Source organism: Theobroma cacao, chromosome 2, assembly GCF_000208745.1.
Source record: "Theobroma cacao cultivar B97-61/B2 chromosome 2, Criollo_cocoa_genome_V2, whole genome shotgun sequence".
Lineage (NCBI taxonomy): Eukaryota > Viridiplantae > Streptophyta > Magnoliopsida > Malvales > Malvaceae > Theobroma > Theobroma cacao.
In genome coordinates, this window is record NC_030851.1 from 610450 (window position 1) to 633347 (window position 22898).

General features: G+C 33.2%; 3 protein-coding genes across 3 annotated transcripts; all 3 read right to left on the reverse strand.

Moving 5' to 3' along the window:
• Positions 658–3559, reverse strand: LOC18607072 (F-box protein SKIP19). The gene is made up of 3 exons (XM_018116489.1): positions 3104–3559; positions 1502–2155; positions 658–1207 (listed from the first exon to the last, which is right to left on the reverse strand). Exons 1-2 carry the CDS (start codon positions 3415–3417, stop codon positions 1546–1548), a joined length of 924 nt encoding a protein of 307 aa, XP_017971978.1. The 5' UTR covers positions 3418–3559; the 3' UTR covers positions 658–1207; positions 1502–1545.
• Positions 3972–6550, reverse strand: LOC108660562 (F-box protein SKIP19-like). Its single transcript, XM_018114561.1, has 2 exons — positions 5985–6550; positions 3972–4923 (listed from the first exon to the last, which is right to left on the reverse strand). Exons 1-2 carry the CDS (start codon positions 6374–6376, stop codon positions 4296–4298), a joined length of 1020 nt encoding a protein of 339 aa, XP_017970050.1. The 5' UTR covers positions 6377–6550; the 3' UTR covers positions 3972–4295.
• On the reverse strand, positions 6763–11039 carry LOC18607073 (eukaryotic translation initiation factor 3 subunit B). Its single transcript, XM_018116307.1, has 11 exons — positions 10771–11039; positions 10453–10690; positions 10210–10356; positions 9539–9667; positions 9162–9290; positions 9001–9084; positions 8791–8915; positions 8481–8679; positions 7871–8403; positions 7594–7702; positions 6763–7399 (listed from the first exon to the last, which is right to left on the reverse strand). The coding sequence occupies exons 1-11, from the start codon at positions 10893–10895 to the stop codon at positions 7064–7066; spliced, it is 2154 nt and encodes a 717-aa protein (XP_017971796.1). The 5' UTR covers positions 10896–11039; the 3' UTR covers positions 6763–7063.

The window sequence follows — 22898 nt, forward strand, 5'->3', positions numbered from 1 at the left end:
AATCAACAACTAACCACTAATGAGATCAAACGACAAATAGAACAAATCAAAAAAGAAATAGAAGATATAATTTGTTCTGATATTCCAAATGCATTTTGGGACAGGAAAAAACATCAAGTAGAATTACCTTATACAAAACATTTTAATGAAAAACAAATCCGCACAAAAGCTCGAGCAATACAAATGAACGAAGAAATAGAAGAATTTTGCAAAAAAGAAATTAAGGATTTACTAGATAAAAAACTAATCAGGAAAAGTAATTCACCATGGAGTTGTTCTGCTTTCTATGTAATTAAAAATGCAGAAATAGAAAGAGAAACACCAAGACTTGTCATTAATTACAAACCATTAAACAAAGCACTGGAATGGATAAGGTATCCTACTCCCACAAAAAAAGATCTTCTTCAAAAACTATGTAATGCAAAAATATTCTCAAAGTTTGATATGAAATCAGGGTTTTAACAAATCCAGATCAAAGAAACTGAAAGATACAAAACAGCATTTACAGTTCCATTTGGACAATATGAATGGAATGTAATGCCTTTCGGGTTAAAAAATGCACCATCAGAATTCCAAAGAATAATGAATGAAATATTTAATCCCTACTCTCAATTCACAATAGTATATATTGATGATGTTTTGATATTCTCACAAAACTTACAAAAACATTTTAAACATCTCAAGATATTCATTGATATCATTAAGAGCATATATATATATATATATATGTATATAGATACACACACACACACACACACACAGAGAACAAGGCATGTCTCTTTCTCATGCTAACTATGAAACTAGCTAATAGAAAATCACAACTTTTGCCTTGCAACAAAGGCATCCATCCCTTCCCAGATTCACCAAAGACATGGTTCCCGAGACCCGGGCTATAAAGCAACTAAAAACAACTTGATAAACTTTGATTCGCCACATGATTCCAAAAGATAATAATAACTGCTATTTGTATAGATAGAAGAGTATACCAAACAAGAGGTACAACAAAGGTCCCTGGAAAAGATTAACTGCTGTTTTCTGGAGGAATCACGATCATATGAAACCTCTCAAACTGTCGATAACAGACATATCGATAGATGTCAACCTTCCATGTGCAAAAAGAGACATATTTGATGATGAGGAGCAACCTGATGAGCCTGCAATAACATCACTGAATTCGCAGCTCAATTTTTATCTTCATCCTAGTTACCTACAACACCCAAATATAATCATCACTACAGCAACACAGCACCAGCTTTCATTAGACAAAGAACCAGGAAACATGAACAGCGATGCACCTTGCTTAAAACAGACTTTTCAGGATGTTTACTTAAATGGTCAGTGACACCAAAAACAAGAGAAAAGTACAAGCTATGACCACCCCTTTAATTACAAAAGATTCTTTTTTAACGAAAAAAAGATAAAACCACAAAAGTGGAGTAAGAAACAAAGTAACAGAAAAATGCCCAAAATTATTAGGGATAAGGCAGTCTGCTAATGAAACCTGGTTTCCTTGTCTGGAGTAGTCTCTACTTCATGGACAAACCATTAGCCAAAAAACAAGTATTCGTCATCGTAATCAGAGAAGTCACTGGCCCCTGAGAATTCAAAATAATCATCATAATCATCAGACATTAAGTCAATGTCAGAAATTCCAGATGGGTAATCTTCATCTGATGACCCAGTATCATGAACTTCCGCATCAAACTCATAATCATGAGTCGAATCATAAGGACGTCGCAAATTTTTCATGCGTTCAACACATCTTTTCTCCAAGTTCCCTACTAGACTAACATTGAAACACTGGCGCAAGTCAAGGGATTCGAGGTGAGGACAGCCATTTAGAATGGCCTGCAAGCCATCATCTGTCAGCTTGTTCCCAAAAAGTTGGAGGTGGTGTAATTCAGGCATAGTTTGTGCAATAGCTAGTGCCTCATCATCAGACTCTAATCGGAAGCGTCTGCATCCCCGAATATTGAATTTAAAGGATTTCAGACGAGGGCAACAGCGCCCAACAGTTTCCAGAGCATCTTTTGAAATGGTGCAGTATGAAATTTCAAGCTCTTCTAGAAATGGAAGTTTTGAAGCAGCCTTGCTTAATCCTTCATCTGAAATGTTATAGCACGATACAAGTCGAAGACGTTTAAGATGACTAGACCTGTGACAAGGATCATTGGAAGAATAAAAAATGGGCAACTAGAGCCAGCAGTAGCACACAAATGAATAACCATTTTAGTACTGTAATATAGTGTAAATAAGTAATGTTTGAACCTATAAATGCAAACAAATAACCATCATTCTATTGGATGTTCAAGCTGAAACATCATTTTGAAATTATATTCGGGTAATTAATCACAGATGAAGTGAACAAACAAAATACCAGACTAAGAACAAACATCTTGAATCTCAATAAGAGTACAACTTCCAAAGTGAATCAACCAATGAAACTTCATTAAGGAAACCAAAATCATACAAACACCAAAAAGCAGTGATACAAACTAAGCCAAACTGTTGGTTGCTTGATGAAGGATTATATTCTCCAACCAATAGTTACCCATCCATATCCTTCCTCTATTCGCCTAGCACCATGAGAATGCAAAGGAAAACCAAAAACAAACTGGGAAAGTTTCATTTACGTCACTAATCTTTAATCAATTGTTGTCTTAGATAATCATACCACATTGATATTCAAATTAGAAACTGTTGAAACTCGAAATATCTAAATGCATCAGCTTAACTCTTTGCCCTTAAAATTTGGACCAAATATGACCTGCCCTGCAGTAAGAATTTAAGAGCCTAATATGTCTCATTGAAAAAAAAAAAGAAGCTTTTTATTTAGTCGTAATTCACTATTTTTGTTATAAAAATATTAAGAAAAAAAGTCCAACATGACATTAAAGAACCAAAGGCAATCAAAATCCTCAAACGTTAAAGCAAGAAACCCTAATTCTATGAAATGTGCACAAATTGACTCTTAATTAACCAAACCTAGCAAAATTAAAAACGCTCCATTAACATTAAAAAATTGAAAATTGACAATTGATAAGCAGTAGAACTCGAAAAACAATCAGAGATCATAAAATTGAAAAAAAAATGAAAATTGTACCTCTCAGCGATATTAAGTAGAAGCTCATCGGTACCAAAATACTCGATATTGATATCAAGCAAGTGGCCACAGCTGCGATCGACAGCGTGGACGCACATCATTTCGAGGACACGGTCCTCGGCCGCTATATAACCCAAATTGTGCATATCGATGGATCTCCACATCAATGGGTCTTTGCAGATCTTTCGCCATTGAGAGCAGACGTTTTGGGCGCTCTTCAGGATCTCAAATGCACCCAGCCGAGAGAGAATCGAGGCCGTCACGTCCAAGGGCAGCTCCAGCCAATTACGACTTTCGCCTTCGGCGGTGGTCATAGTTCGTTTTCTTTCTTTTCTGTTTTCTCGCGTAGAGTAGGAAATATTGTCGGAAGGACTGAAAAAAGGAGAAAAGAATGGGCGTGGGTAGATTCTTAAGAAAGAAAAAGATATTGGAGAGCTGAAACGGTCAAAGTTATATTACCTCTGTTTATATAATTAGTACAAATATCATTTATATTTATTATTATATATTAATATATTTTAATTATGAATCTAAAATATATTATTAATAATCGATTTTATCAATTGAATTATAAATCAAAATCAAATTATTGAATGATTTCGATTTTCGCCTTCATAAATCTAAACATTAAAATTAATATCTAAAAAACTTTAATTATTAAATTTTTTTAAATAAATTATTATTTTAATTATATTTATTAATTATTATTAATAAAAATATCTTTTATTATTTTGTGATTTGATATCTCGTAATGAAGGATAACATGACATAGTGATTAATGTCCCATATATATAAAATAATAAATAATATTCAATTAAAATAAAAATATAAAAATTTAATTAAACATAATAAAAAAGTAATTCAATAATACTTTTAAGCATTGTACCTAACCTTCAGGTCTCAGTTAAACCTTAAAAACCATAACATAGTATGAATCAAACTGCTATGATAAAGTCAGACAACTAAAATTCTCATAGAAATATATACTTCAAAAAGAAAAATATATAGGCATCCGAAATTAGCTCCTACTACATAGCTGGACAAAAAATACTACAGTTGAGCTCTCTGTAATTTCAACAAAAGGGTCTGAGTTTCACAAAATATCATTTGCATAGCGTCAATCCTTGTCCAAAATCAAGAAGAACCTCCTCTCAGACATCCAAAACTCCTTAACTTCATCAGTCACCCCTGGCTACAAATCTCCCCAATTAAACCATAGATCATAATCATAATCATTATCATAAATACCATCATTACCATCAAAACCATCAGAACCATAAAATTCGTAATCAAGGCCATAATCCTCATTACCAAAGTCAGAAGAAAGGTAGTCATCATCAGAAAATCCAGAATCGCTACTTACAGTGAATTCATAGTCATGAGTTGAATCACTGGGGTGTCTCAAATTTTTAATCTGTTCAGCACATCTTTTCCCCAAATCCTTATCCAGATTAACAAAGTAACATCTGCGCAGGTCAAGGGATTCAAGGTACGGGCACCTGTCAAGAATGGCCTGCAAACCATGATTAGTCAGCTTGTTTCCGAGAAGCTGGAGGTGGTGTAGTCCACGCATGTTTTGTGCAATAGCTAGTGCCTCCTCGTCATCCTTAAAATATGGGTCTCTGATAGCCACTTGATTGTATTTGAATGTTTTCAGAAGAGGGCTACAACGCCCAACAGCTTCAATAGCATCTTTGCCGGTATTACCAGAATATATTTCAAGCTCTTCCAGCAATGGAAATTTTGAAGCTGCTTCACTCAATCCCTCATCTGAAATACCCCAGCATTGCACCAGTCGGAGGCGTCTGAGATGAGTTGTTCTGTGAAACCATCAACACAAAAGTCGGTTGCCATATCAGCAGTCAAATTAGCGAATAACCTTACCGCTAGTATAATAAAGTAAGTGATAGTATATTACAAACATTTCTAATATAAATGGCGTCATGTCAATTGAAGGAACCAAAGGGTAAAAATTTTTTCTTGTTACCCTGCAATGAAACATATGAAAAAGGAACAAAAAAAAAAGAATGTAGACACTTTCTGGCATATTACGGAGCAAATGGCCGCAGCCCTGACAAAACCAGCACAGAAATCTCATACAGAAAGCAATGACAAATAAAGGCCACTCTCCTCCAATAACTAATGAGCCACCATGTCTTTTTCATAGTCTGAACTAACATTCTCTTTGCCATCCCTACCAGCAATCTGAAGAATTCGGAGATGGCCCAATCATGGTTTCTGCATGTCACTGCAGAAAAAGAATGCCATTCCTCATGAACTCATTCCTGACTTGCTACCTATCTCCAATTCCATCGCACTCCGACATATATAAAAGCCAGATGTTGTCACAAAGGCTATGAACATCCAACTACAGAGGAGTATATTTGGATGTTCGTAGCTTTTGTGACAACATCAGGCTTTTATGTCAAAGTGCCATAGAATTGGAGATAGATGACAAGCTAAGAAATGAGTTCATGAGCATTTCTGAATGGCATTTTTTTCAGTGAGATCCAAAATTCATGATTAGGTCATCCGCGGATCCTTCAGATGGGCGGTAGGGATGGCAAAGAGGCGAATATATCCACATTGAGTTATGAAATGACCAGACCCTCGAAGTACATTTTATAAACATAATGCACAGCCATGAATGCCTCACTGGTTTAGTCAATTGCACATTGCACTTTGTTTACCAAAAAATCATGCAGTTAAAAGATACCGTTAGTTTAAGAACAGTAAGCATGAATTTTCATTTAAGAAACGTAAAAAAAGAGAGAAAAAACCTAAACCCATGACTTATTAACCAAACCCAGCAAATTAAACACACTAAAACATTCAAAATTGACCATTGATCAGCGATTTGAGGGTAATATTAGTACATTACCTCTGGGTGATGTAAGCGAGAACGTCATCCGTACCAAAATACTCGACATTGATATCGATCAAACCACCACAGCTGCGATCTATAGCATGCCTGCACATTATCTCGAGATTATAGGGCATGTCATGTAAGTCACCAGCATTCCTCATGTCGATGGACCGCCAAAGGGAGGGATCCCTGCTGATGTTGCGCCACTGAGTGCATACTTTTTGAGCGCTCTCGATGATCTCTATAGCTCCCAGTCTCAACAGGATCGACGCCGTCACATCCCGCGGGAGGTCTAGCCAGTTTCGGAGACATGGCTCTTTCGGTGGCTCGGATTCGCTTTCTGATTCCCATTCCGTTTCAGTTTCGGTTTCTGCTTCGAGTGACTGGGATTCAGTAACGGTGGACATGGCTTGTTTGCAGATTTTCCAGGGAAGTGTTGGAATTTACTTAGAATTTTTAAGGGGGGCGTAAGCTAAACGGCGGAACTGTTGACTTTAAAAAATTTTCAATCCCTTTCAGCGGTGTATGCCTGCCATCTATCTGTTTACACCTTTTAACTTCAAGACGCTTTTGTGGAATAAAAAGGTAAGACAGAAAATACTAAGTTTTAATGAATCAAAACAGATAATTCTTTATAAATTATCAAATACCGATTCTGACTCTGTCACGATCCTAAATAAAACCCATTGATATTACAACAGTTTGGTGAGGCTTGGGCCATGAAGAAACTCTCGTTTTTTTCCTCTTTGTTTATCCCTTGATTTAGTGGAATTTTACAGAGTTTTTCTATTGATGAAACTGCTTTCAATCATCGCATGATACCTCAAAAATCATTTATAAATTAAGCAGGTCATGATCAAAATTCTAAAAGAAAAATTAATATTTAAACAAAAGCGAATAGCTTAGGACCAAAGAAAAAGAAAAAAAATTGTTTAATTCCTACAAGATAACCGGCAAAAATAAAACAAAGACGCGGAAAATCAAGTTCTGGTTCGTTAGCCCTGTTGTTGCTGCTGCTTCAGCTTTCACTCTTCATGATAGGATAGGACCTCTTCCGACACATCCTGAGAGCCCTGTTGCTGCTGCTTCAGCTTTCAATCTTCATAGGATAGGACCTCTTCCGACACATCCAACACTTCCTCTACTTCAACTTCCTTGGCCTCGTATTCCTCTTCCTCATCACTAGCTTCTCCATCCCTCAACTTCTGCCTCTCCAATTTTTCCTCCTCATGTGCCCGCCTCCATTCGCTAACCCACTTGTCCCATTCCTCCTTCAACATCCTTCTCTTCTCGCGGTCTTGCTCGCTCAATAACATCGATACATCCTGGTCCTCAGCCTCGTACTTCTTACTGTACTTTTTCAAGTTCCTTGCAATCTCTTCCTCCTTCTCAGGAGTCAGGAAGGATGGTGGCCTTGGGCGCCATAAGAACTGCAATACAAAAAGACAAACAGAAATCCAGCAATCGATCAGATCATGAACTGGCAAAGGCACCAAGTGCTTGAAATAAACAAACCTGACTCCAGGAAAATGATGCATAGCACTCAAGTCTCAACAAACAAAAGTCATCAGCAACGAAATTTATCTATCATTTATGCTTATATTAGGAAGGATGGTTCATTTACCTGGAAGAAATGATCCTTCAGTATCCGATAAAGTAGCTTGCCATTAAAGGACCATACGTTGAAACCATTTTCCATTTCATGAACTGAAGTCACTGAAGTTGCAACATACCTTATATATACAGAGAGAGCACTTATCAGAATATAAATTTAACCAATGTACCCCTTTTATTAAAAGGAAAGCAATTTTCATTTCTTTTTATAGTAGAGCACCTTGTTTCAATTAAACACAAAACCAACGAGCACAAATATTGATGATATCAAATTATCTTTAGCTTACCTTCCAGTGGGATCCCATTCAATATCTGTTGCCATAAAATGTTCAGCAGTTGCCATGGTTTCAAGCTCATCAACATTGAAGAATTCCAACTGACCATTGAAACCCTTCAATCCAGCAAGTACAATGAAACGGCCACCAGGTGACCAGAATAAGGCATTTGCCTGCTTGCCCTTTAGAGTAGTTAGCTTTGAAACTCGGCCTGTGTTGTGAGCAGTTCGCATTGAGTAAAAGCTAACATCAGGCCTTGGATTATCCCCATGTATAACAGCGAACCTGTGACCCTTAGGCTCCCAAGCAAAGGCAATTATCTTGTCATTTTTATTATCAAGCTCCAAAACCTCAATTGGTATGTCTCTTTCTTTGATGCGGAAGAGCTCAAAGCCTGTATATGTGCTTTTCTTAGTTTTCGTATAGCGATCAGCCTTGACAGCAAGATAATCACCATTGCTTTGCCAGTACATCTTACAATCACTAACGCTGAAAAGATTCTTTTGCCTCAATTCCTCTTTACTGGGAATTTGAACTAGACTCACCTGAGAAATGTGGCATATTAGCTGAAATCTAAACTCATAAAATAATGGAGCCTCTCAAAAAGAACACAGATGCTTACCCTAGCAGGTTGGTTCCCACCTCCTAGTTCAGGAACAAAAAGTGCAATAATTGGATCTGTTGGTGACCAACTGAAGTCCACAACATTTTCAACCTTCAAAGATTTTTTGTCAATAAGGCTAAATGTCTCTGTTTCATAAACAGATATCATGTTCTTCCCAAGTTTGGCAAAGTACTTATCCTCTTTTCCACCGCCCCATCTGACAAATAACAATTCTAGTTCATCAGAATAACAGGGATGCTGACCAAAATGAGATGAATTAAGGAAAATATAAACCAAATGATTCACAAAGAATAATCAGAAGAATCACCTGAAAACAGGCCAAGAAACTCCTGCAACACCACCAGTTCCTCCTATTGCAAATTCATCAGCACTTCCCTTAAAATCTCTCATCACTTTCCCCGTTCTCACATCAAAAATGTTTATCACAACCCTCTACATAAATTAAATTTATATCAGAAATGACATTGGATAATAATAGAATAAAATCATGTAACAAGGATTGGTTTGAAAACCTTACATTTGCATCACGAGGATTGCTTGGTTCGTGGCTGCTGTACGTCACCAAATATTTCTCACCAGGGGAGAAATCAATAAGCTTAACCTGCATCAGTATCATTGAAGGTTAAAGATGATGAAATGCCAAGTTAAAGAATATGTTAATTTAAAGCCTATTCTAACCTGAGGATGGGCATAACGCATTAGGCGATTAAATGTATTAGCACCTCCCCAAACAGCAGCTCCTTGCCTGTGAACTGTTGCCAAGTATGTCCCAAGGGGAGACCACTGCACAAAGCTTTCAGTCCAGTACTGTAAACAAAAAACAGGTAAAATCAATCACAATGCATCAACAATCCAATAATGAAAATGATAACCGGATCACTAACAAAACAAAGCAATGACTTAAACCAAATCAACCAATATTACTCTCTTTTAAAACACACGGACATGGATCTCTGTGCACCATGCAAAAACACACGCAAAAAAGAGAGAGAGAAGGTTCACAAACTGCAAGCCACACTAAGTCATAATGTGTGCTACAAGCTCATGCTACTTACAGCACGCTTGTAAACAAGCTCAGTTTTAGACTGCCTTGCATCATTCCATAGAACCTCAGTATCAGTGCCAGCACGAATTACAAATTGATCTCGTGCCTTCTCGTCAGTAAGCCACTTTTGAAGATTTTCCTGCACATCAAAGTAATAAATGTATATAAATATCCAACACTAGGAAGGAAAGAGAGAACACAGGTTTGTGTATAATAAAAAGAACAATACTTGAGATTATCCGTTATATAGGATGCTTCTATAGTACATGGAAAACTGTTAGAATCTAGAAATCAAAATATCAAGCAGAGAAAGGAGAACAGGAAGAAACACACTTCTAATAGAATAAATTTTACACAATACCTCTTAAAGAAGAAGCTACAATTAACTTATCTAGAATCTTAGTGCAAGTATACTGTTTTACAGAAACATACAAATATTCAGCACCAATCCTCAACTCGGTCAAATCAAAACCATCCTTTACATACTCTAAATGCTTATATAAACCCATTTATACAAACCCCATAACTGTTCATGGAGTCGCATTATAAGCAGCTTAGTATCAGAGATTGAATCAACACAAAGCAAATATGAGAACGATACTCATCAAACAATTTTTACAACAGAAACCAAATGCATTTACTAAGAAAACAATGTGGAGAAAAACGACACAGTAATATTACCCCTGGTGTATAGGGTTTAATCTCAGGAGGAGCCCATTCATCCGGAACTCTCATGTACTTATCAAAATCATCAAACATACTAACAGCAAAAATATGTGCTCTATCCAACTTGTACCCATTTGTCTTTTCCTTAGCAAGCTCAGCTTCCTACATCCATAACCAATCAAAGAAACCAATTCAGATTTTGAGAACCAAAGGCATAAGACCAAAATTCTCAAAATTCAAAAGCAATAAACATCGAACCTGAGGAGTATTATACTCTATGAAACAATAACCCAGGGTTTTCTTAGTCTCAGGATCAACGGGCATCCAAAGACCATCCTCCTTAATCACACCAATCTGACTATAGATTTTTCGAATCACACCTTCGAGTTTCTCAAACTTCTCACGAGGAACAACCGGGAGATTATCGACGACTATAATGTTTCCAAACCCGGAATCAAACTCCAGTTGATCATCATGGTAAACATCCTCATCGTCACTGTTCAAAACCGAAAATTATATAATTACAAAAAAAAAATCAGTCTAAAAAAAATTTAGAAAGATAATGGGTTTTAATACCTGACAATGCCACAGTATTCTCCAGGAGGAAGTTTGACGGAACTGTAATCGAAGTTATCCAAGTCGATACCCAGTCGAGCCGCCGTCGACTCTATCTCGTTCATTAGCATTACCTCCGACGCCATGCTTATTCTCGATCTGCGTCGTTCGAGATTTGGGATGAGCCGTCTGGATTCTGGATTAGAATGGAAAGAGGTAGCGTTGGTATTTGCGTTAGGGTTTTAGGACGGTGGCGTTTTAAGATGTAGCGTTGAGATTATATACCCTTCTTATTTCACACCATTTCAATGACATCCTTATAATAGTCAAATTAGAAAAAGTACAAAATTTTAAATTTTCAATATAAATTAGAAATTTTTAAATGCTCAAATTAAAAATTAGATAGATTTTTTATTGAATTTTGTTTCAAGTATAATTATTAACCAATTACAATGAAAAATTTTAAAATTGTTGAAAATATTTTATGATTTATCGATCAACACTTTAATATTTTATCGGAAAAATGATTTTTTATTCACATTAAAATGAAAAAAAAATTATTATAGCTAATATAGCTAGAGTCTTGAGTTGTGTATTATTCTTTTTGTTACAAAACTTATATTATAATTATTTTTTATTTTATTTATAATCAAATAAGTTTTATAAATAATGTTTAATTAATTAACATTAATCAAAATATTATTTATTATTTTATATTCAATCCGACCAATAAAGTTTTATGATTATTCATCTAATAATTAGACTAATTTCTTTCTTCAATACCTTCATTTTTTTTGTTGCACAGCCAACATCCTCTCCAGAAGTAGAGCAAAATGAGAAAATTTTAATCTATCAAAATCTTGTATTATATAATTATATATGTTAAAAAAAATAAAAATAAACCTAAATCATGTAGATTATAAGGTATTTATATAAAAGATTAATCCTATTAATAGTCTAACTCTAATTAATTTAGAATATATTTTTTGGGAATGGCATGCTTAGCTTAAACATTCAGTTAATCATGTTGTAGGATGTTTTATGACTGCCTAAATCAGTCTAAAGGTGAAATTTCAAATTTGAATCTTTTGTGCCTTAATACTCATAATTAATATTAGTTTTTTGTATGATAAAAGGAGTGTTACATAGTGAACACTGTAGCAACAGACCCTTGCGAAGCAAGAGTTCTAATGTTGTTAAAAAAATTTTAATTGGAATTGGTTGTCGAGAAGGGTGATGAGTGGATGGTGGGTGGTCGGGATCGTTCATGCTTGGGAAGGATGGAACCTTCACGAGTGCGATCACACCATTTTAGTTAACAATAGTTTAATTATATAATATATATTTCATTGTAATGTTTAAAAAGAACTAGTGATTCCAATCAATAAGCGCCCTTATATCAGGCTTTAACAAGATATAAAGACTTAATAGATAAAAATAATTTCATGTTTTGTAAATAATTGATATTTTTTCGTTATGTATTATTAATTTATTTTATTTATTATTTGACGATACATTATTCGATTCGACAAAGTGATATAATTTGTAAATAAAACGAAAATCATGACAATGTTGAACAATAAATATCACACACTGTGACATATAACTAATTAATTATAACATTGTGATACTATATATACATTCTAAATTGTAACTAATCTAAAAATAGGTTTTAATTTTGACCAACTTTGGGCTTGGGCTTGGGCTTGGGCTTATTCAGATAACAAAAATGTCTACCATGTAGTCAAACTGAGGTTTTGGCTTCCTATTACATTAAGATAAAGAAAGGAAAGGTATTAAAGACATTCGAACAATCGAGCTGCAGATAGTTTTCTGAGTTTTAATGACATTCAGAACAAAGCAAGTAGATCAACATGAATAATTTCATCATAGTAAAATATGATAAATTTAGTAAAATTTCATAAATATTGACAAAGAGACAGATTGTGAAATAAAAGGATACAAGGATTACAACTTCAATTACATTTGTTACAGTATGAAACTTTTTTTAACTCAGGAAAGAAGTTCTCGAATCCAGGAATCTGAAAAAAGAAAAGAACTACAAAAAAAAAAAAAAAAACTGTTGCTTATATGAAATAGCTAGCTAATGTGCCACTGGCTGCAGAAAGGGTGGAAGCTGTGTGTTTTAATTGCATCCACCGTACCACTGATTACTGCAGCTCCAAGAATAGCTTCCACTGAGGGTTCTACAATCTCCCCCCAAAGCTAATCCCCATGGTTGAGAATCATATGTGAAAAATATGGTACAGTGGTAGATACGTTCATTCCTAGCTTGGAAAAGATCTAACAGGGGAAGGATATTCGGTTTGTGACCGCTTTCGCTCAAAGAGCCATGAACAGTTAAAAACTAAACATTTATTAAGATCCAGGTAAGAAATATTTTTGTAAGCACTCAGCCATGTTGGTTGCTTAACTGCTGAGTATTTGACAACTTGAATTTACATTGTTTTTGGCCATTGTTATTGAATTGAGTGCCTAACAACATTTTGAACTTCGTGGTAAACTGTGCAACTTAATGGCAAGGCATTCTTCAAATATGATTCGGTTACTTTGAGAAATAATAGCCAAATACATGTTAGCTAAATAGTCCTTCTAGAAGAATACATATTCCTTGGAGCATTTGTTGTTAATGTAAATATGTTTTGCTGATGAGAAATATTGTACTTTACAAAGTTTTATTGATGAGAAATATGGCTGTAGCTTGGAGTTCCACGGCTTGTTAGTTCTCAACTAGGGTGAATCCCTAACAGGTGGTCTTCTATCACCTTTTCCACTTGAGGGTTTGTTTAATCTCGGGAATTTTCCTTATTATTTGAGCTAGAACTACTGGTCCTGGATGGAGGGTTTTTTCTTTTGTTAAAGTTTTCACTATAATCGATAAGGTGTTCAATTGCTACCATTGCTGTAGTCACATCTTGTACCCTCTATCATTGCAACTCAGTCCTTGCCCATGGTTTCGCACCTTCAAGGAAATAAAACAGTTTATCTTTTTCAGTCATATCCTTGATATCCAGTATTAAAGTAGAGAAGTTCCTCACGAACTCTCACATTGATCCTGTTTAAGACAACTCTCGCAACTTTCGTTGTGCCATATACTCAATATGCTTAAGAAAAAATTATTTCTTTAATTCCTACTTTAGATAAACCCAAGTGTTGATATGGCACTCACCATTAATGAATTTGGAACACCACCACAACTTTGTGTCCCTAGCAAGTTACATTAAACCATCACCACTTCGTCCTCTTTCGACTCCATGCGCACAACTCGAAATTATTGTTCCATATCAAAAAGGAAGTTCTCAAACTCCTTAGCATCTTGGACCCCTTCGTATTGCTTGGGTTCTGGCACTTTAGCCATTTTCCCTTGATCTTCGAAACTCTCGTTGGCATTACCAGCAGCAATAACCAAAAGATTTACCTGATCTTTCAATTCTTCAATCTCGCCTTGAAGAGTACTTAATATATCCCTAGTCTCATCATTCACGGTATTAATCATCTCGACAGTTCTCGCTGGATTGTCTCAATTTCATCTATTCGTTAGCGCGAAACCATTTGAGCTTTTACTGCGACCACCGTGGCCTTTAGCTCATCAATCCTCTTATGGTCCTCTGGTGCACCTCGCATGGTCACCATTTTCACACTTTAGATTAGCACGTTTGGCCCGTACTCTAACAACTTAATATATCCCTAGTCTCATCATTCACGGTATTAATCATCTCGACAGTTCTCGCTGGATTGTCTCAATTTCATCTATTCGTTAACGCGGAACCATTTGAGCTTTTACTGCGACCACCGTGGCCTTTAGCTCATTAATCCTCTGATGGTCCTCTAGTGCACCTCGCATGGTCACCATTTTCACACTTTAGATCAGCACGTCTGGCCCGTACTCTAACACCAACTATCACGGACTACACTCATTTGTCTAAGTATGTGACAGTCCATGCAACACTCGAGTGGACGCTTCCATGCAAGTTAGCTAATACTCGATTTTATCTGTTTCAACAATAATAATAGCAATAAATCATATTAAGAAAACTCACATCAAAATTAAAAGGCATACCGAATTCTAAATTTGCAGCCACTTAGTCATAAGAAAGAAAAATATTTTATTAATATAAAATTAATTATAAAAGGACTGAGACAAGCCATCGTCGGGCCATAGGGGCAGCTTTAAATGGATCGCTACAAGCATACCTTTACTAGTGAGGTAACCCAACAATCCGTCGACTACTCACCCCCTATAAAAAGTTTACGAGATTTTATAAATATTTTACTAGTAGCCATTATAATACTTGAAATGATGACGTTCATTTCCTAAAGAGTCTTTTCCCATAAAGACTTAACAAGTATTTATAGAGGTGTCACCACGAGACATTACATTGTTTGAAATAGGGATATTTCCCTTAAAGGTACAAAAGACTCAATCTCATAGACTACTATACCCTATTATAGTCCAGTACAAGGTTGGCTCGTGACATCTTATATAATTGTATATGTTAAAGAAAACCAATAAGGTGTATATATATATATATATATAAGATTAATTCTATTAATAGTCTAATTCTAATGAAATAATACTACATTGTATTATGTATTATAATTCAACGTCCTTTTTCTAACTTCTTAACTCTAATATAACGTGATCAACTTAAATTAAATCTCTTTTCCTTTTTCATTTTTTTATCAGGAAGGGGTTTTAACCTTGAGCTTGGAATTTCTAACTTTTAGGTTATTAATCATTGACTTAAGTACTATCTTTCTCTTAGTCATATTTATAACTTAATTACCTAATTACAAAAGCCGAAACACCCTCTTTCTTTCTTTCCTTTTCTTTAATTTTTAGTCTCATTTTTCTATAAGATCATCAGTGTTACGTTTTCTTGATGTGAGTAAAGTGTAAAGCTCAAATTGGGAAGCCATTAATTAGGTTTGGTAGTATAGTATACTAGACAAATTGCCATCTTTGTGTACCAATGTGGTTCTAGTTAAACAATGGGCAATGGCTTAATTGGTGGGCCTTGTAGAACATATTTGGGGTTTAGGGTTATTACTCATATAAGCTTTTAATTAGGGTCAATATATAGTTGATTTGATTGGAGTTTAAGATCAAAATATTGACTAAAATTGATGATTCTAATTCATGTTGCTTGAAATTCTTGGAAACAGCGAACATAGATATGATGAAATGATAAATGTAGGGTCAAATTGGTGGAAATTGATTGAAAATCTATTTAATTTAGGGTTTCAATACTATAATTAAGAAAGAGTGGTGCATGGCTGCATTTGGCAAGAGTAGAGCATCATGATCGATGCTGTTGTTTTGCGAACACTGTAACATTGAAGCTTGAGAAGTAAGAGATCAACATCCCTTAAGTAAAATATCCATTAAAATCAATTTGACATAATTTGAAAATATAAAGAAATATCAATAAGTAGACAGTTTTTTATCATAATAATTGGTCTAGGAATTATCAATGTTTTTAGATTACATAAATTTATGACCACATTACATGTCTGAATAGAGTTACTAGACTCATAAAATCCAATGAGCCCATCCTAGCTAAATATTAATTAAATTACTAAAAATGACCCTGCACAACAAAACTTGAATAAATACTTCACATGTGTAAATTACTGTCAAATGGGTAAACATATCAAGCCTTTATGTTAAAGTAATTAGAATGATTTTTTCCTTTTGATTCTTAATTTTCACATGTGTAAATTGCAATTGGAGTACATTTTGCTTTACGTTTATGTTATATACACATAAGTTAAGGAGTAGCGACTTTGGTCTTTATTGAGTTGGAAAACCAACTAATTTCATTGAAGGTTAAAATTTGTAAAACAGAATAGTTACTATTTGTTATTGGGCTTCCTTGGCTTAATGAGGTTTCTTGCTGTAGTGAAATACTTCCCTATATATAATGATAGTATCTTATTCGATAATTTAGCCAAAATTTATAATTTAGGCAGTACTGTTTTGACCAAAAAACAATTATGCACTAACGAAAAGATAAAAAAGGAGAAAAAAAAACCTTTCTTTTTTAACACATATGTTAAGAGAAGAATATTCTAGAACAAATGGAGAGAGAAAGATAAATAAAGCCTCACCATATTTCATAAATATCAAAATGCTTGTAATACCAATAAAAAATTTACTATAACAAGACAAAAACACCCGTATATATTATAAAATACCTAATAACTGATAAAAATATACTTATTGCCATAACCAAAATAAATTTAACAAACTCAACCCAAAATCCCAAACACAATCTTCATGGGGCTTCCTTAGTGCACCAAGTGTCGAACAACCAACCAAATTAAATGTCGAAACCTTAGTGCACCAAGTGTTCAACAACCAACCAAGTTAAATGTCAAAATTATGAAACCCTCTTAAGACTTTCTTTTATATATAGTTATAAATTTCATTTGTCTCTTCTTTATTCCTCAACAAAAAAAAATAATATATGTATTATGTTCTAATTAGATATTATAATTTAACTAATTATATTGTGTTATAACTCAAAGTATTTCCTTTACACCCTCACTCTAAAATTTCGTAATCAATCCAATCACTATCATCTTAAATTAAATTTTTTATTTCTTTCTTTTTTATTTTTGGTTTGATGAGTTTGAGTTTCCAAAAATTATATATCTGATGCGTGCAGAAGGCTTTGTTGATAATTTAAATGATAACACCTTGGAAGAATAAAGAACAGATTTAGACATTTCTATGTTTTTATTGAAACCATTTGATTCTAGTGATTAGGTGACAAGGACTATAATTGTCTATTTACGACTTTATGGAGTTATCCTTCAGATATGCAGAGAGACATTATAATATATTTCTTAAATGATAAAAAAAAATAAGACTGCTTGAATGTAAAATCTTTTTGGTTCATTCCTTGCTTATGATGTTATATTTTGGATTGTCTCTGAGATAAACAAACTGCTCAATAAAAGGATTAGTAAAAGGAACAATAATAAGAACTTAGAAAAACTTTTCATGAGATATTCTATTCTTATCACACTGTTCCTAAGATCATGACCATATGAGACTGATTTCACTTCAGTTCCTAAGATTATTCATCCTTGCCTCGAACTTATATACTAGATAATAATTATAACTTATGAGCACACATGCTTTACAGTTATACAAAGTTGTAGGAATCAAAACTTATCAGAACGTTAATAATAAATCTAAAATCCAGGCTCTCAGTTCCTATGTCCAGAAGTTAGCATACAGTTCTCAATAATTGGGATCTTAAAACAGAGAATACCTTAAATAATGGAGCAATATGTAGAAGCCATACACTAGCAACCACAGTGCTACGTCTTTTATCATACCTTAATTATAAAGTTCCAGAGGGCTTTTACAAGTGTAAAAGAGAGAGACAAAAGGAAATTGTTTGATATAGTGCAACCCCAAATGCCTTAAATAAACAACATTTGATTAATGGGATGGATTTATATTAGTATATCTAAAAAAGAATTAGTTTACCTCTAGATTTGGTGACAAGTTCAAGCCACTAGCATTGAGGCTGCGCACTCTATGGCCCCTAAGATCCAATCTCTAATAATGCAATGGGGAAACAAAACAACTGTATCTAATAGAAGCTTAACCAAAAGAAATATGACACTTTGGTGAATTGTTATCTAAACAGGCATAAGAGAATATATATATATAATATGTACGCATGTGTGTGTAGGTAAATTTACAAACACAACCAACAAAAATTACGACTTCAATAACAGCATAAATGACTAGCAAATATCAACTTGGGGAAAATGGGTTAATCAGCTCATCTTGCGCATGTGTAAGCTATAGCTTTAATTTAGGTTTGCTCGAGATGTGGGTTTTATTGCCACTGAAGGCAATGAACTTTTGAGTTCTGGTAGAGACCACCTAACTAACTTAGTAGCTAAAGGAGTGGTGGGTTTCTTGCCTGCACTAATATTAGCATTATTTTGTTGTCTTGTACTAGAATGAAATTTGATGATCACAATGAAATAGATATAGTTGATTTGGCAAAACCTGAACTTAATTCAAATCCATTTCTAGTTTCTCTTTTTGGTTAAATTAGTCAATGTCGAGACTTTCAACTTTGTTGTTTCACTAGATTTCCCAAATTTCCTAAACTTTATCACACTTTGTACTGGACTTGCGACAAACTAGTTCCCCAAAATTAAGGGCTCTTCCATTGGATCTTCACCAGGTTATGCTTGTTGGTATATGTCCTTAAGCCAATTATATTGGTTAAGGAATATATATTATAATTTAATGCATACTTAATCCCATAACTATATGTGAAAGAGGCTTTTCTTCATGTTAGTGCAATAATAAAAAGTTATTAAGTATTAATTAGATGAAGCCTATGGAACATAAATGCCTTACAAGAGAATTGTAAAGTTATTATAACTATGAGATCACCATGCATTAAAGCCATGTTCTTAAAATTTTTTCTGGTCATTGTATTGTCAAGACAGGACATTGATAATGCTTAAGGATTGGTACATGTTAAGCCTCTTTACTTGGGAAATAAGTAATCAATCTCATAGATTGAAGTATATGGGATACTTTAGGGTAACGTATAGGTACTTGTTAAAGAACAAGTTCACTGAACATGACCCGCTATAAGAACTCCATTTGGTATTTCACTCAAGCGTCTATGGAATATGTTTTCATGTGATAATCGTGTAACTAGTCCTTGGACTTGAGACACCAAGTCATATTGTATGAAAAATAGTATACTTTGATTTCACTTCTACGGGTTTGAAGGCGACTAAACGCCTAAACATAATGTTTTTGGGTATACCATAAAGCATGTGAAGGTGAATGAGTGGTTAAGAAAGGATTCATCACCCCAAGTGATATTAGGGGATGTATATCACTTGTTCTCAATTCTTGATTAACTAGTATAAAGTCTTTGGCCAAAGCATGATGAATTTGAGCAAAGTTACTTTCCTAAATTCATAAGGTTAGTCATAAATTATGATAACTAATATGAAATGTCATAAGTAGACATTGAGTCATGCTTTATGACATATTCGAGATATTTGATGAGAAGACTGTATTACACAAAAGGGCTTATCACTGAAAGGCTTTTTCAAATTCTTTAATTGACTTTTTAATATTTTGGTGGTTATGATGTATTGCTAGATGCCGCTCATGATCTATAAATATAAATCAATGATCAAATTGAATTTGATTAGGATTTATATTTATTGCGACCATGTTAGAAGCCTAATGAGTCACACACATTAAGTGACATGATTGAGATTAAATAAAAATAATTAATTAAATTTAATTTAATTGAAACAGACCAACATAAAATGAAAAAATCAATCAAGTTCATAAGGACTTAATTGAATAAAAATACAATTGTTGTATTTAAGGTTACAACTTAGTTTAGCTATATGAATATGTTATGTTAGCTAACTAAAACTCTAAGCCTTCAGCCACTTCTTAGCTATTTCATAAAAATATTAAAAAAATAGTTTTCTTCATCTGATAGAAATAAGATTTGACAAAAAATTTTGGTCTTTTTATTTTAGAAACAGAATTTGCTAACTCAAGTAAACTCCTACATTTAAAAAGGTCTTATTTGGTCACTATATGGATTACTGTTAAAGGCTAAACATTTAGGTGGTCAGAGATTTGATAAATCCTAAAGGTGAAAAAGCAAATATTTTGACTACAGCATTTTAAATTGTCTTATTTTCTTTTTAAGTTACTTGCTTCATCACAAGCGTTTTTGGATTTAATTGACTCTTAGTTATGATATCTATGGTAAGGTGTGTAACTTTTAAACTTATGAATGTTCATAATTAATTTAAAAATTACATGAAAAACACAAACATTGATATTGTAGGATTCAACTATTTTCCTAATTAAATGCTAATTTATTTTTCGTTGCGTTATATTATTAATTTCATATTTGAGTACGAGGTCGAATCCCAACAGTGGTATCAGAGCCTTTGTTTTATATTTTTCATGTAATTTGCATGCTTGATTCTTGGTGATAATCAATAGAATTGATTTTTTTGTTGATATATATCGATTTTGAATACTTTCTTTAAATTTTGATTTTTTGTTTTAATTCAAATATGGACAATATGTGTTTAATCCACTAAAACATATTTTAAAAGGTTTAAAATCCTGTTTAAGTGAAAAATTAATGAATGGATTAAAAGGCATGCAAAGCCAATTTAAAGCTAAATAGTTTTGAGGTGTTTTGGAAACTAATGTGTTGTTATTTTTGCTACCGTTGGGCAAGCATTATGAGTAGTTTTTAATTGTTAAAAATTAGTTGTATCAAATTCAATTACTACATGTTTCAGCCATACTTGATTTAGTACGAAAAAGAATCATAAAATCATGTTTTCGAGTTTCAAAACAACAAAGATTCAATGCAAAAAATTTTGGGCAGCTATGATCAGTTTTGGTGGCTTAATTCTCCATAAATTTTGTGTTTAGTTATTAAACACACTTACTCAAAATTTTCAGCAGCTTTTTCATGAGTTTGACTAATGATTTATGGAGTTTTAAGAGTATTTAAATGCTATGTATTTTAATTTTGGACTATTCATAAAGAATAGGAAATTGTTTACTACTTTAAAAGTAATTCTTAAAATTAAAGATAGAATTTTAATTTTTGGTGATTCATAAATAATAGGAATTTGTTTCATAGTTTAAAAGAAATTCTTAAAATTAAGGATAACATTTTAATTTAAAAAATTCATAGGAAATAGTTTCCTACTTTAAAAGAAATTTCTAAAGTTATGTGATAGCATTAAACTTTTCTTAAAATTTTGGTTTGACTAGAAGTTTTCAAAATTTGTTAAGTCACCATTTAGGTAACTTGAATAAGATACAATTTAGGAAACTAATCCATGATCTAAATGTTAGAAATTAAAATATTGTTGTAAAAATGTTTTAGGAAGTTTACCTAAAATAAAGAGTTTTTCAAAATTAAAAGGAGTTTTAATTATGGAAAGAATTAAAATGGAAAGTCTTAAAATGAAAAGTGTTATTTTAATGAATTTCTATTTAAGTAAAAGGAGTAAAAATGTTTACTTTAAGTGTTTTGAAAATGGGAATTCTTAAACACTAAATTAAAATAAAAAAATACAAAATAATTTGAGTTTAGCACTTTAAGTGAATTAATTGATACTTTTCTCAAATAACACACAAAATCACCAAATGCCATTGAGCTTGCATTTATTTCTATACTATTGATTGTGATTATAAAACATGAGAATGAGTATAAACTTAGACCTTAGAAGATTAGGTCATGAATGGTTAAATTTATTTCTCATTATATTTATTTTAAAATAGGATCTGCGCACCCTACATTATCTCTATTTTCTCTAGATTATAAAATTTTTTTTCTCACCTAGCTCCCTTCAAATATAGCTCGAGACTTCTTGATTATAGAATGTAATTAATTAAATCAAAGTGTAAATCTAGGGTTAGATAATAACATTTTTGTAACTTGAAGATAGAGATACAAAGACACCATAGAGATTCAAGGAGATTACAAATAAAGCTTGAAGACTATGTTTAAAAATCCTCTAGGAATTTGACCAACTAACCCTAATAGAACAAATTTATAGTAAATTAAATCTCTTTCTTTTTTTATTTGTTTATTTTGTCCTCTCATTCTTGTATAATTGAATTACTTAACAACAAAATCCATTTTCTAGAACGCCAAAAAACACTTTCTTTCTCACGTGTAGATTTCTTCCCCTTAATTTGATTTTTAAAGTCAGGGCCAATGTACCTGATTCCATGTTGACATAATCATGTGTTTTGTACATGATAATCATGTCCAGGATTCAAAACGTAAGCTTAGCTAATTAGGATGTTGGGTTAGACTACTGAAACATAAACAAATTTTTTATAAATATTTTTTAAATTATCATACATTAAATTAATCGTGTTGTATTCATATTTATTTATTTATTTATTAATACTCTAATATCATAGATGATAAGGTTACGACATGAATTCAAAACTATAAACTCAACCACTTATTTTCTGAATTTATGAAAGAAAATAAAAATTAAATGCGAAACTGATGCTTAACTCCAATGGTTGAAACAATTGGCCACAAAAGAGGGGA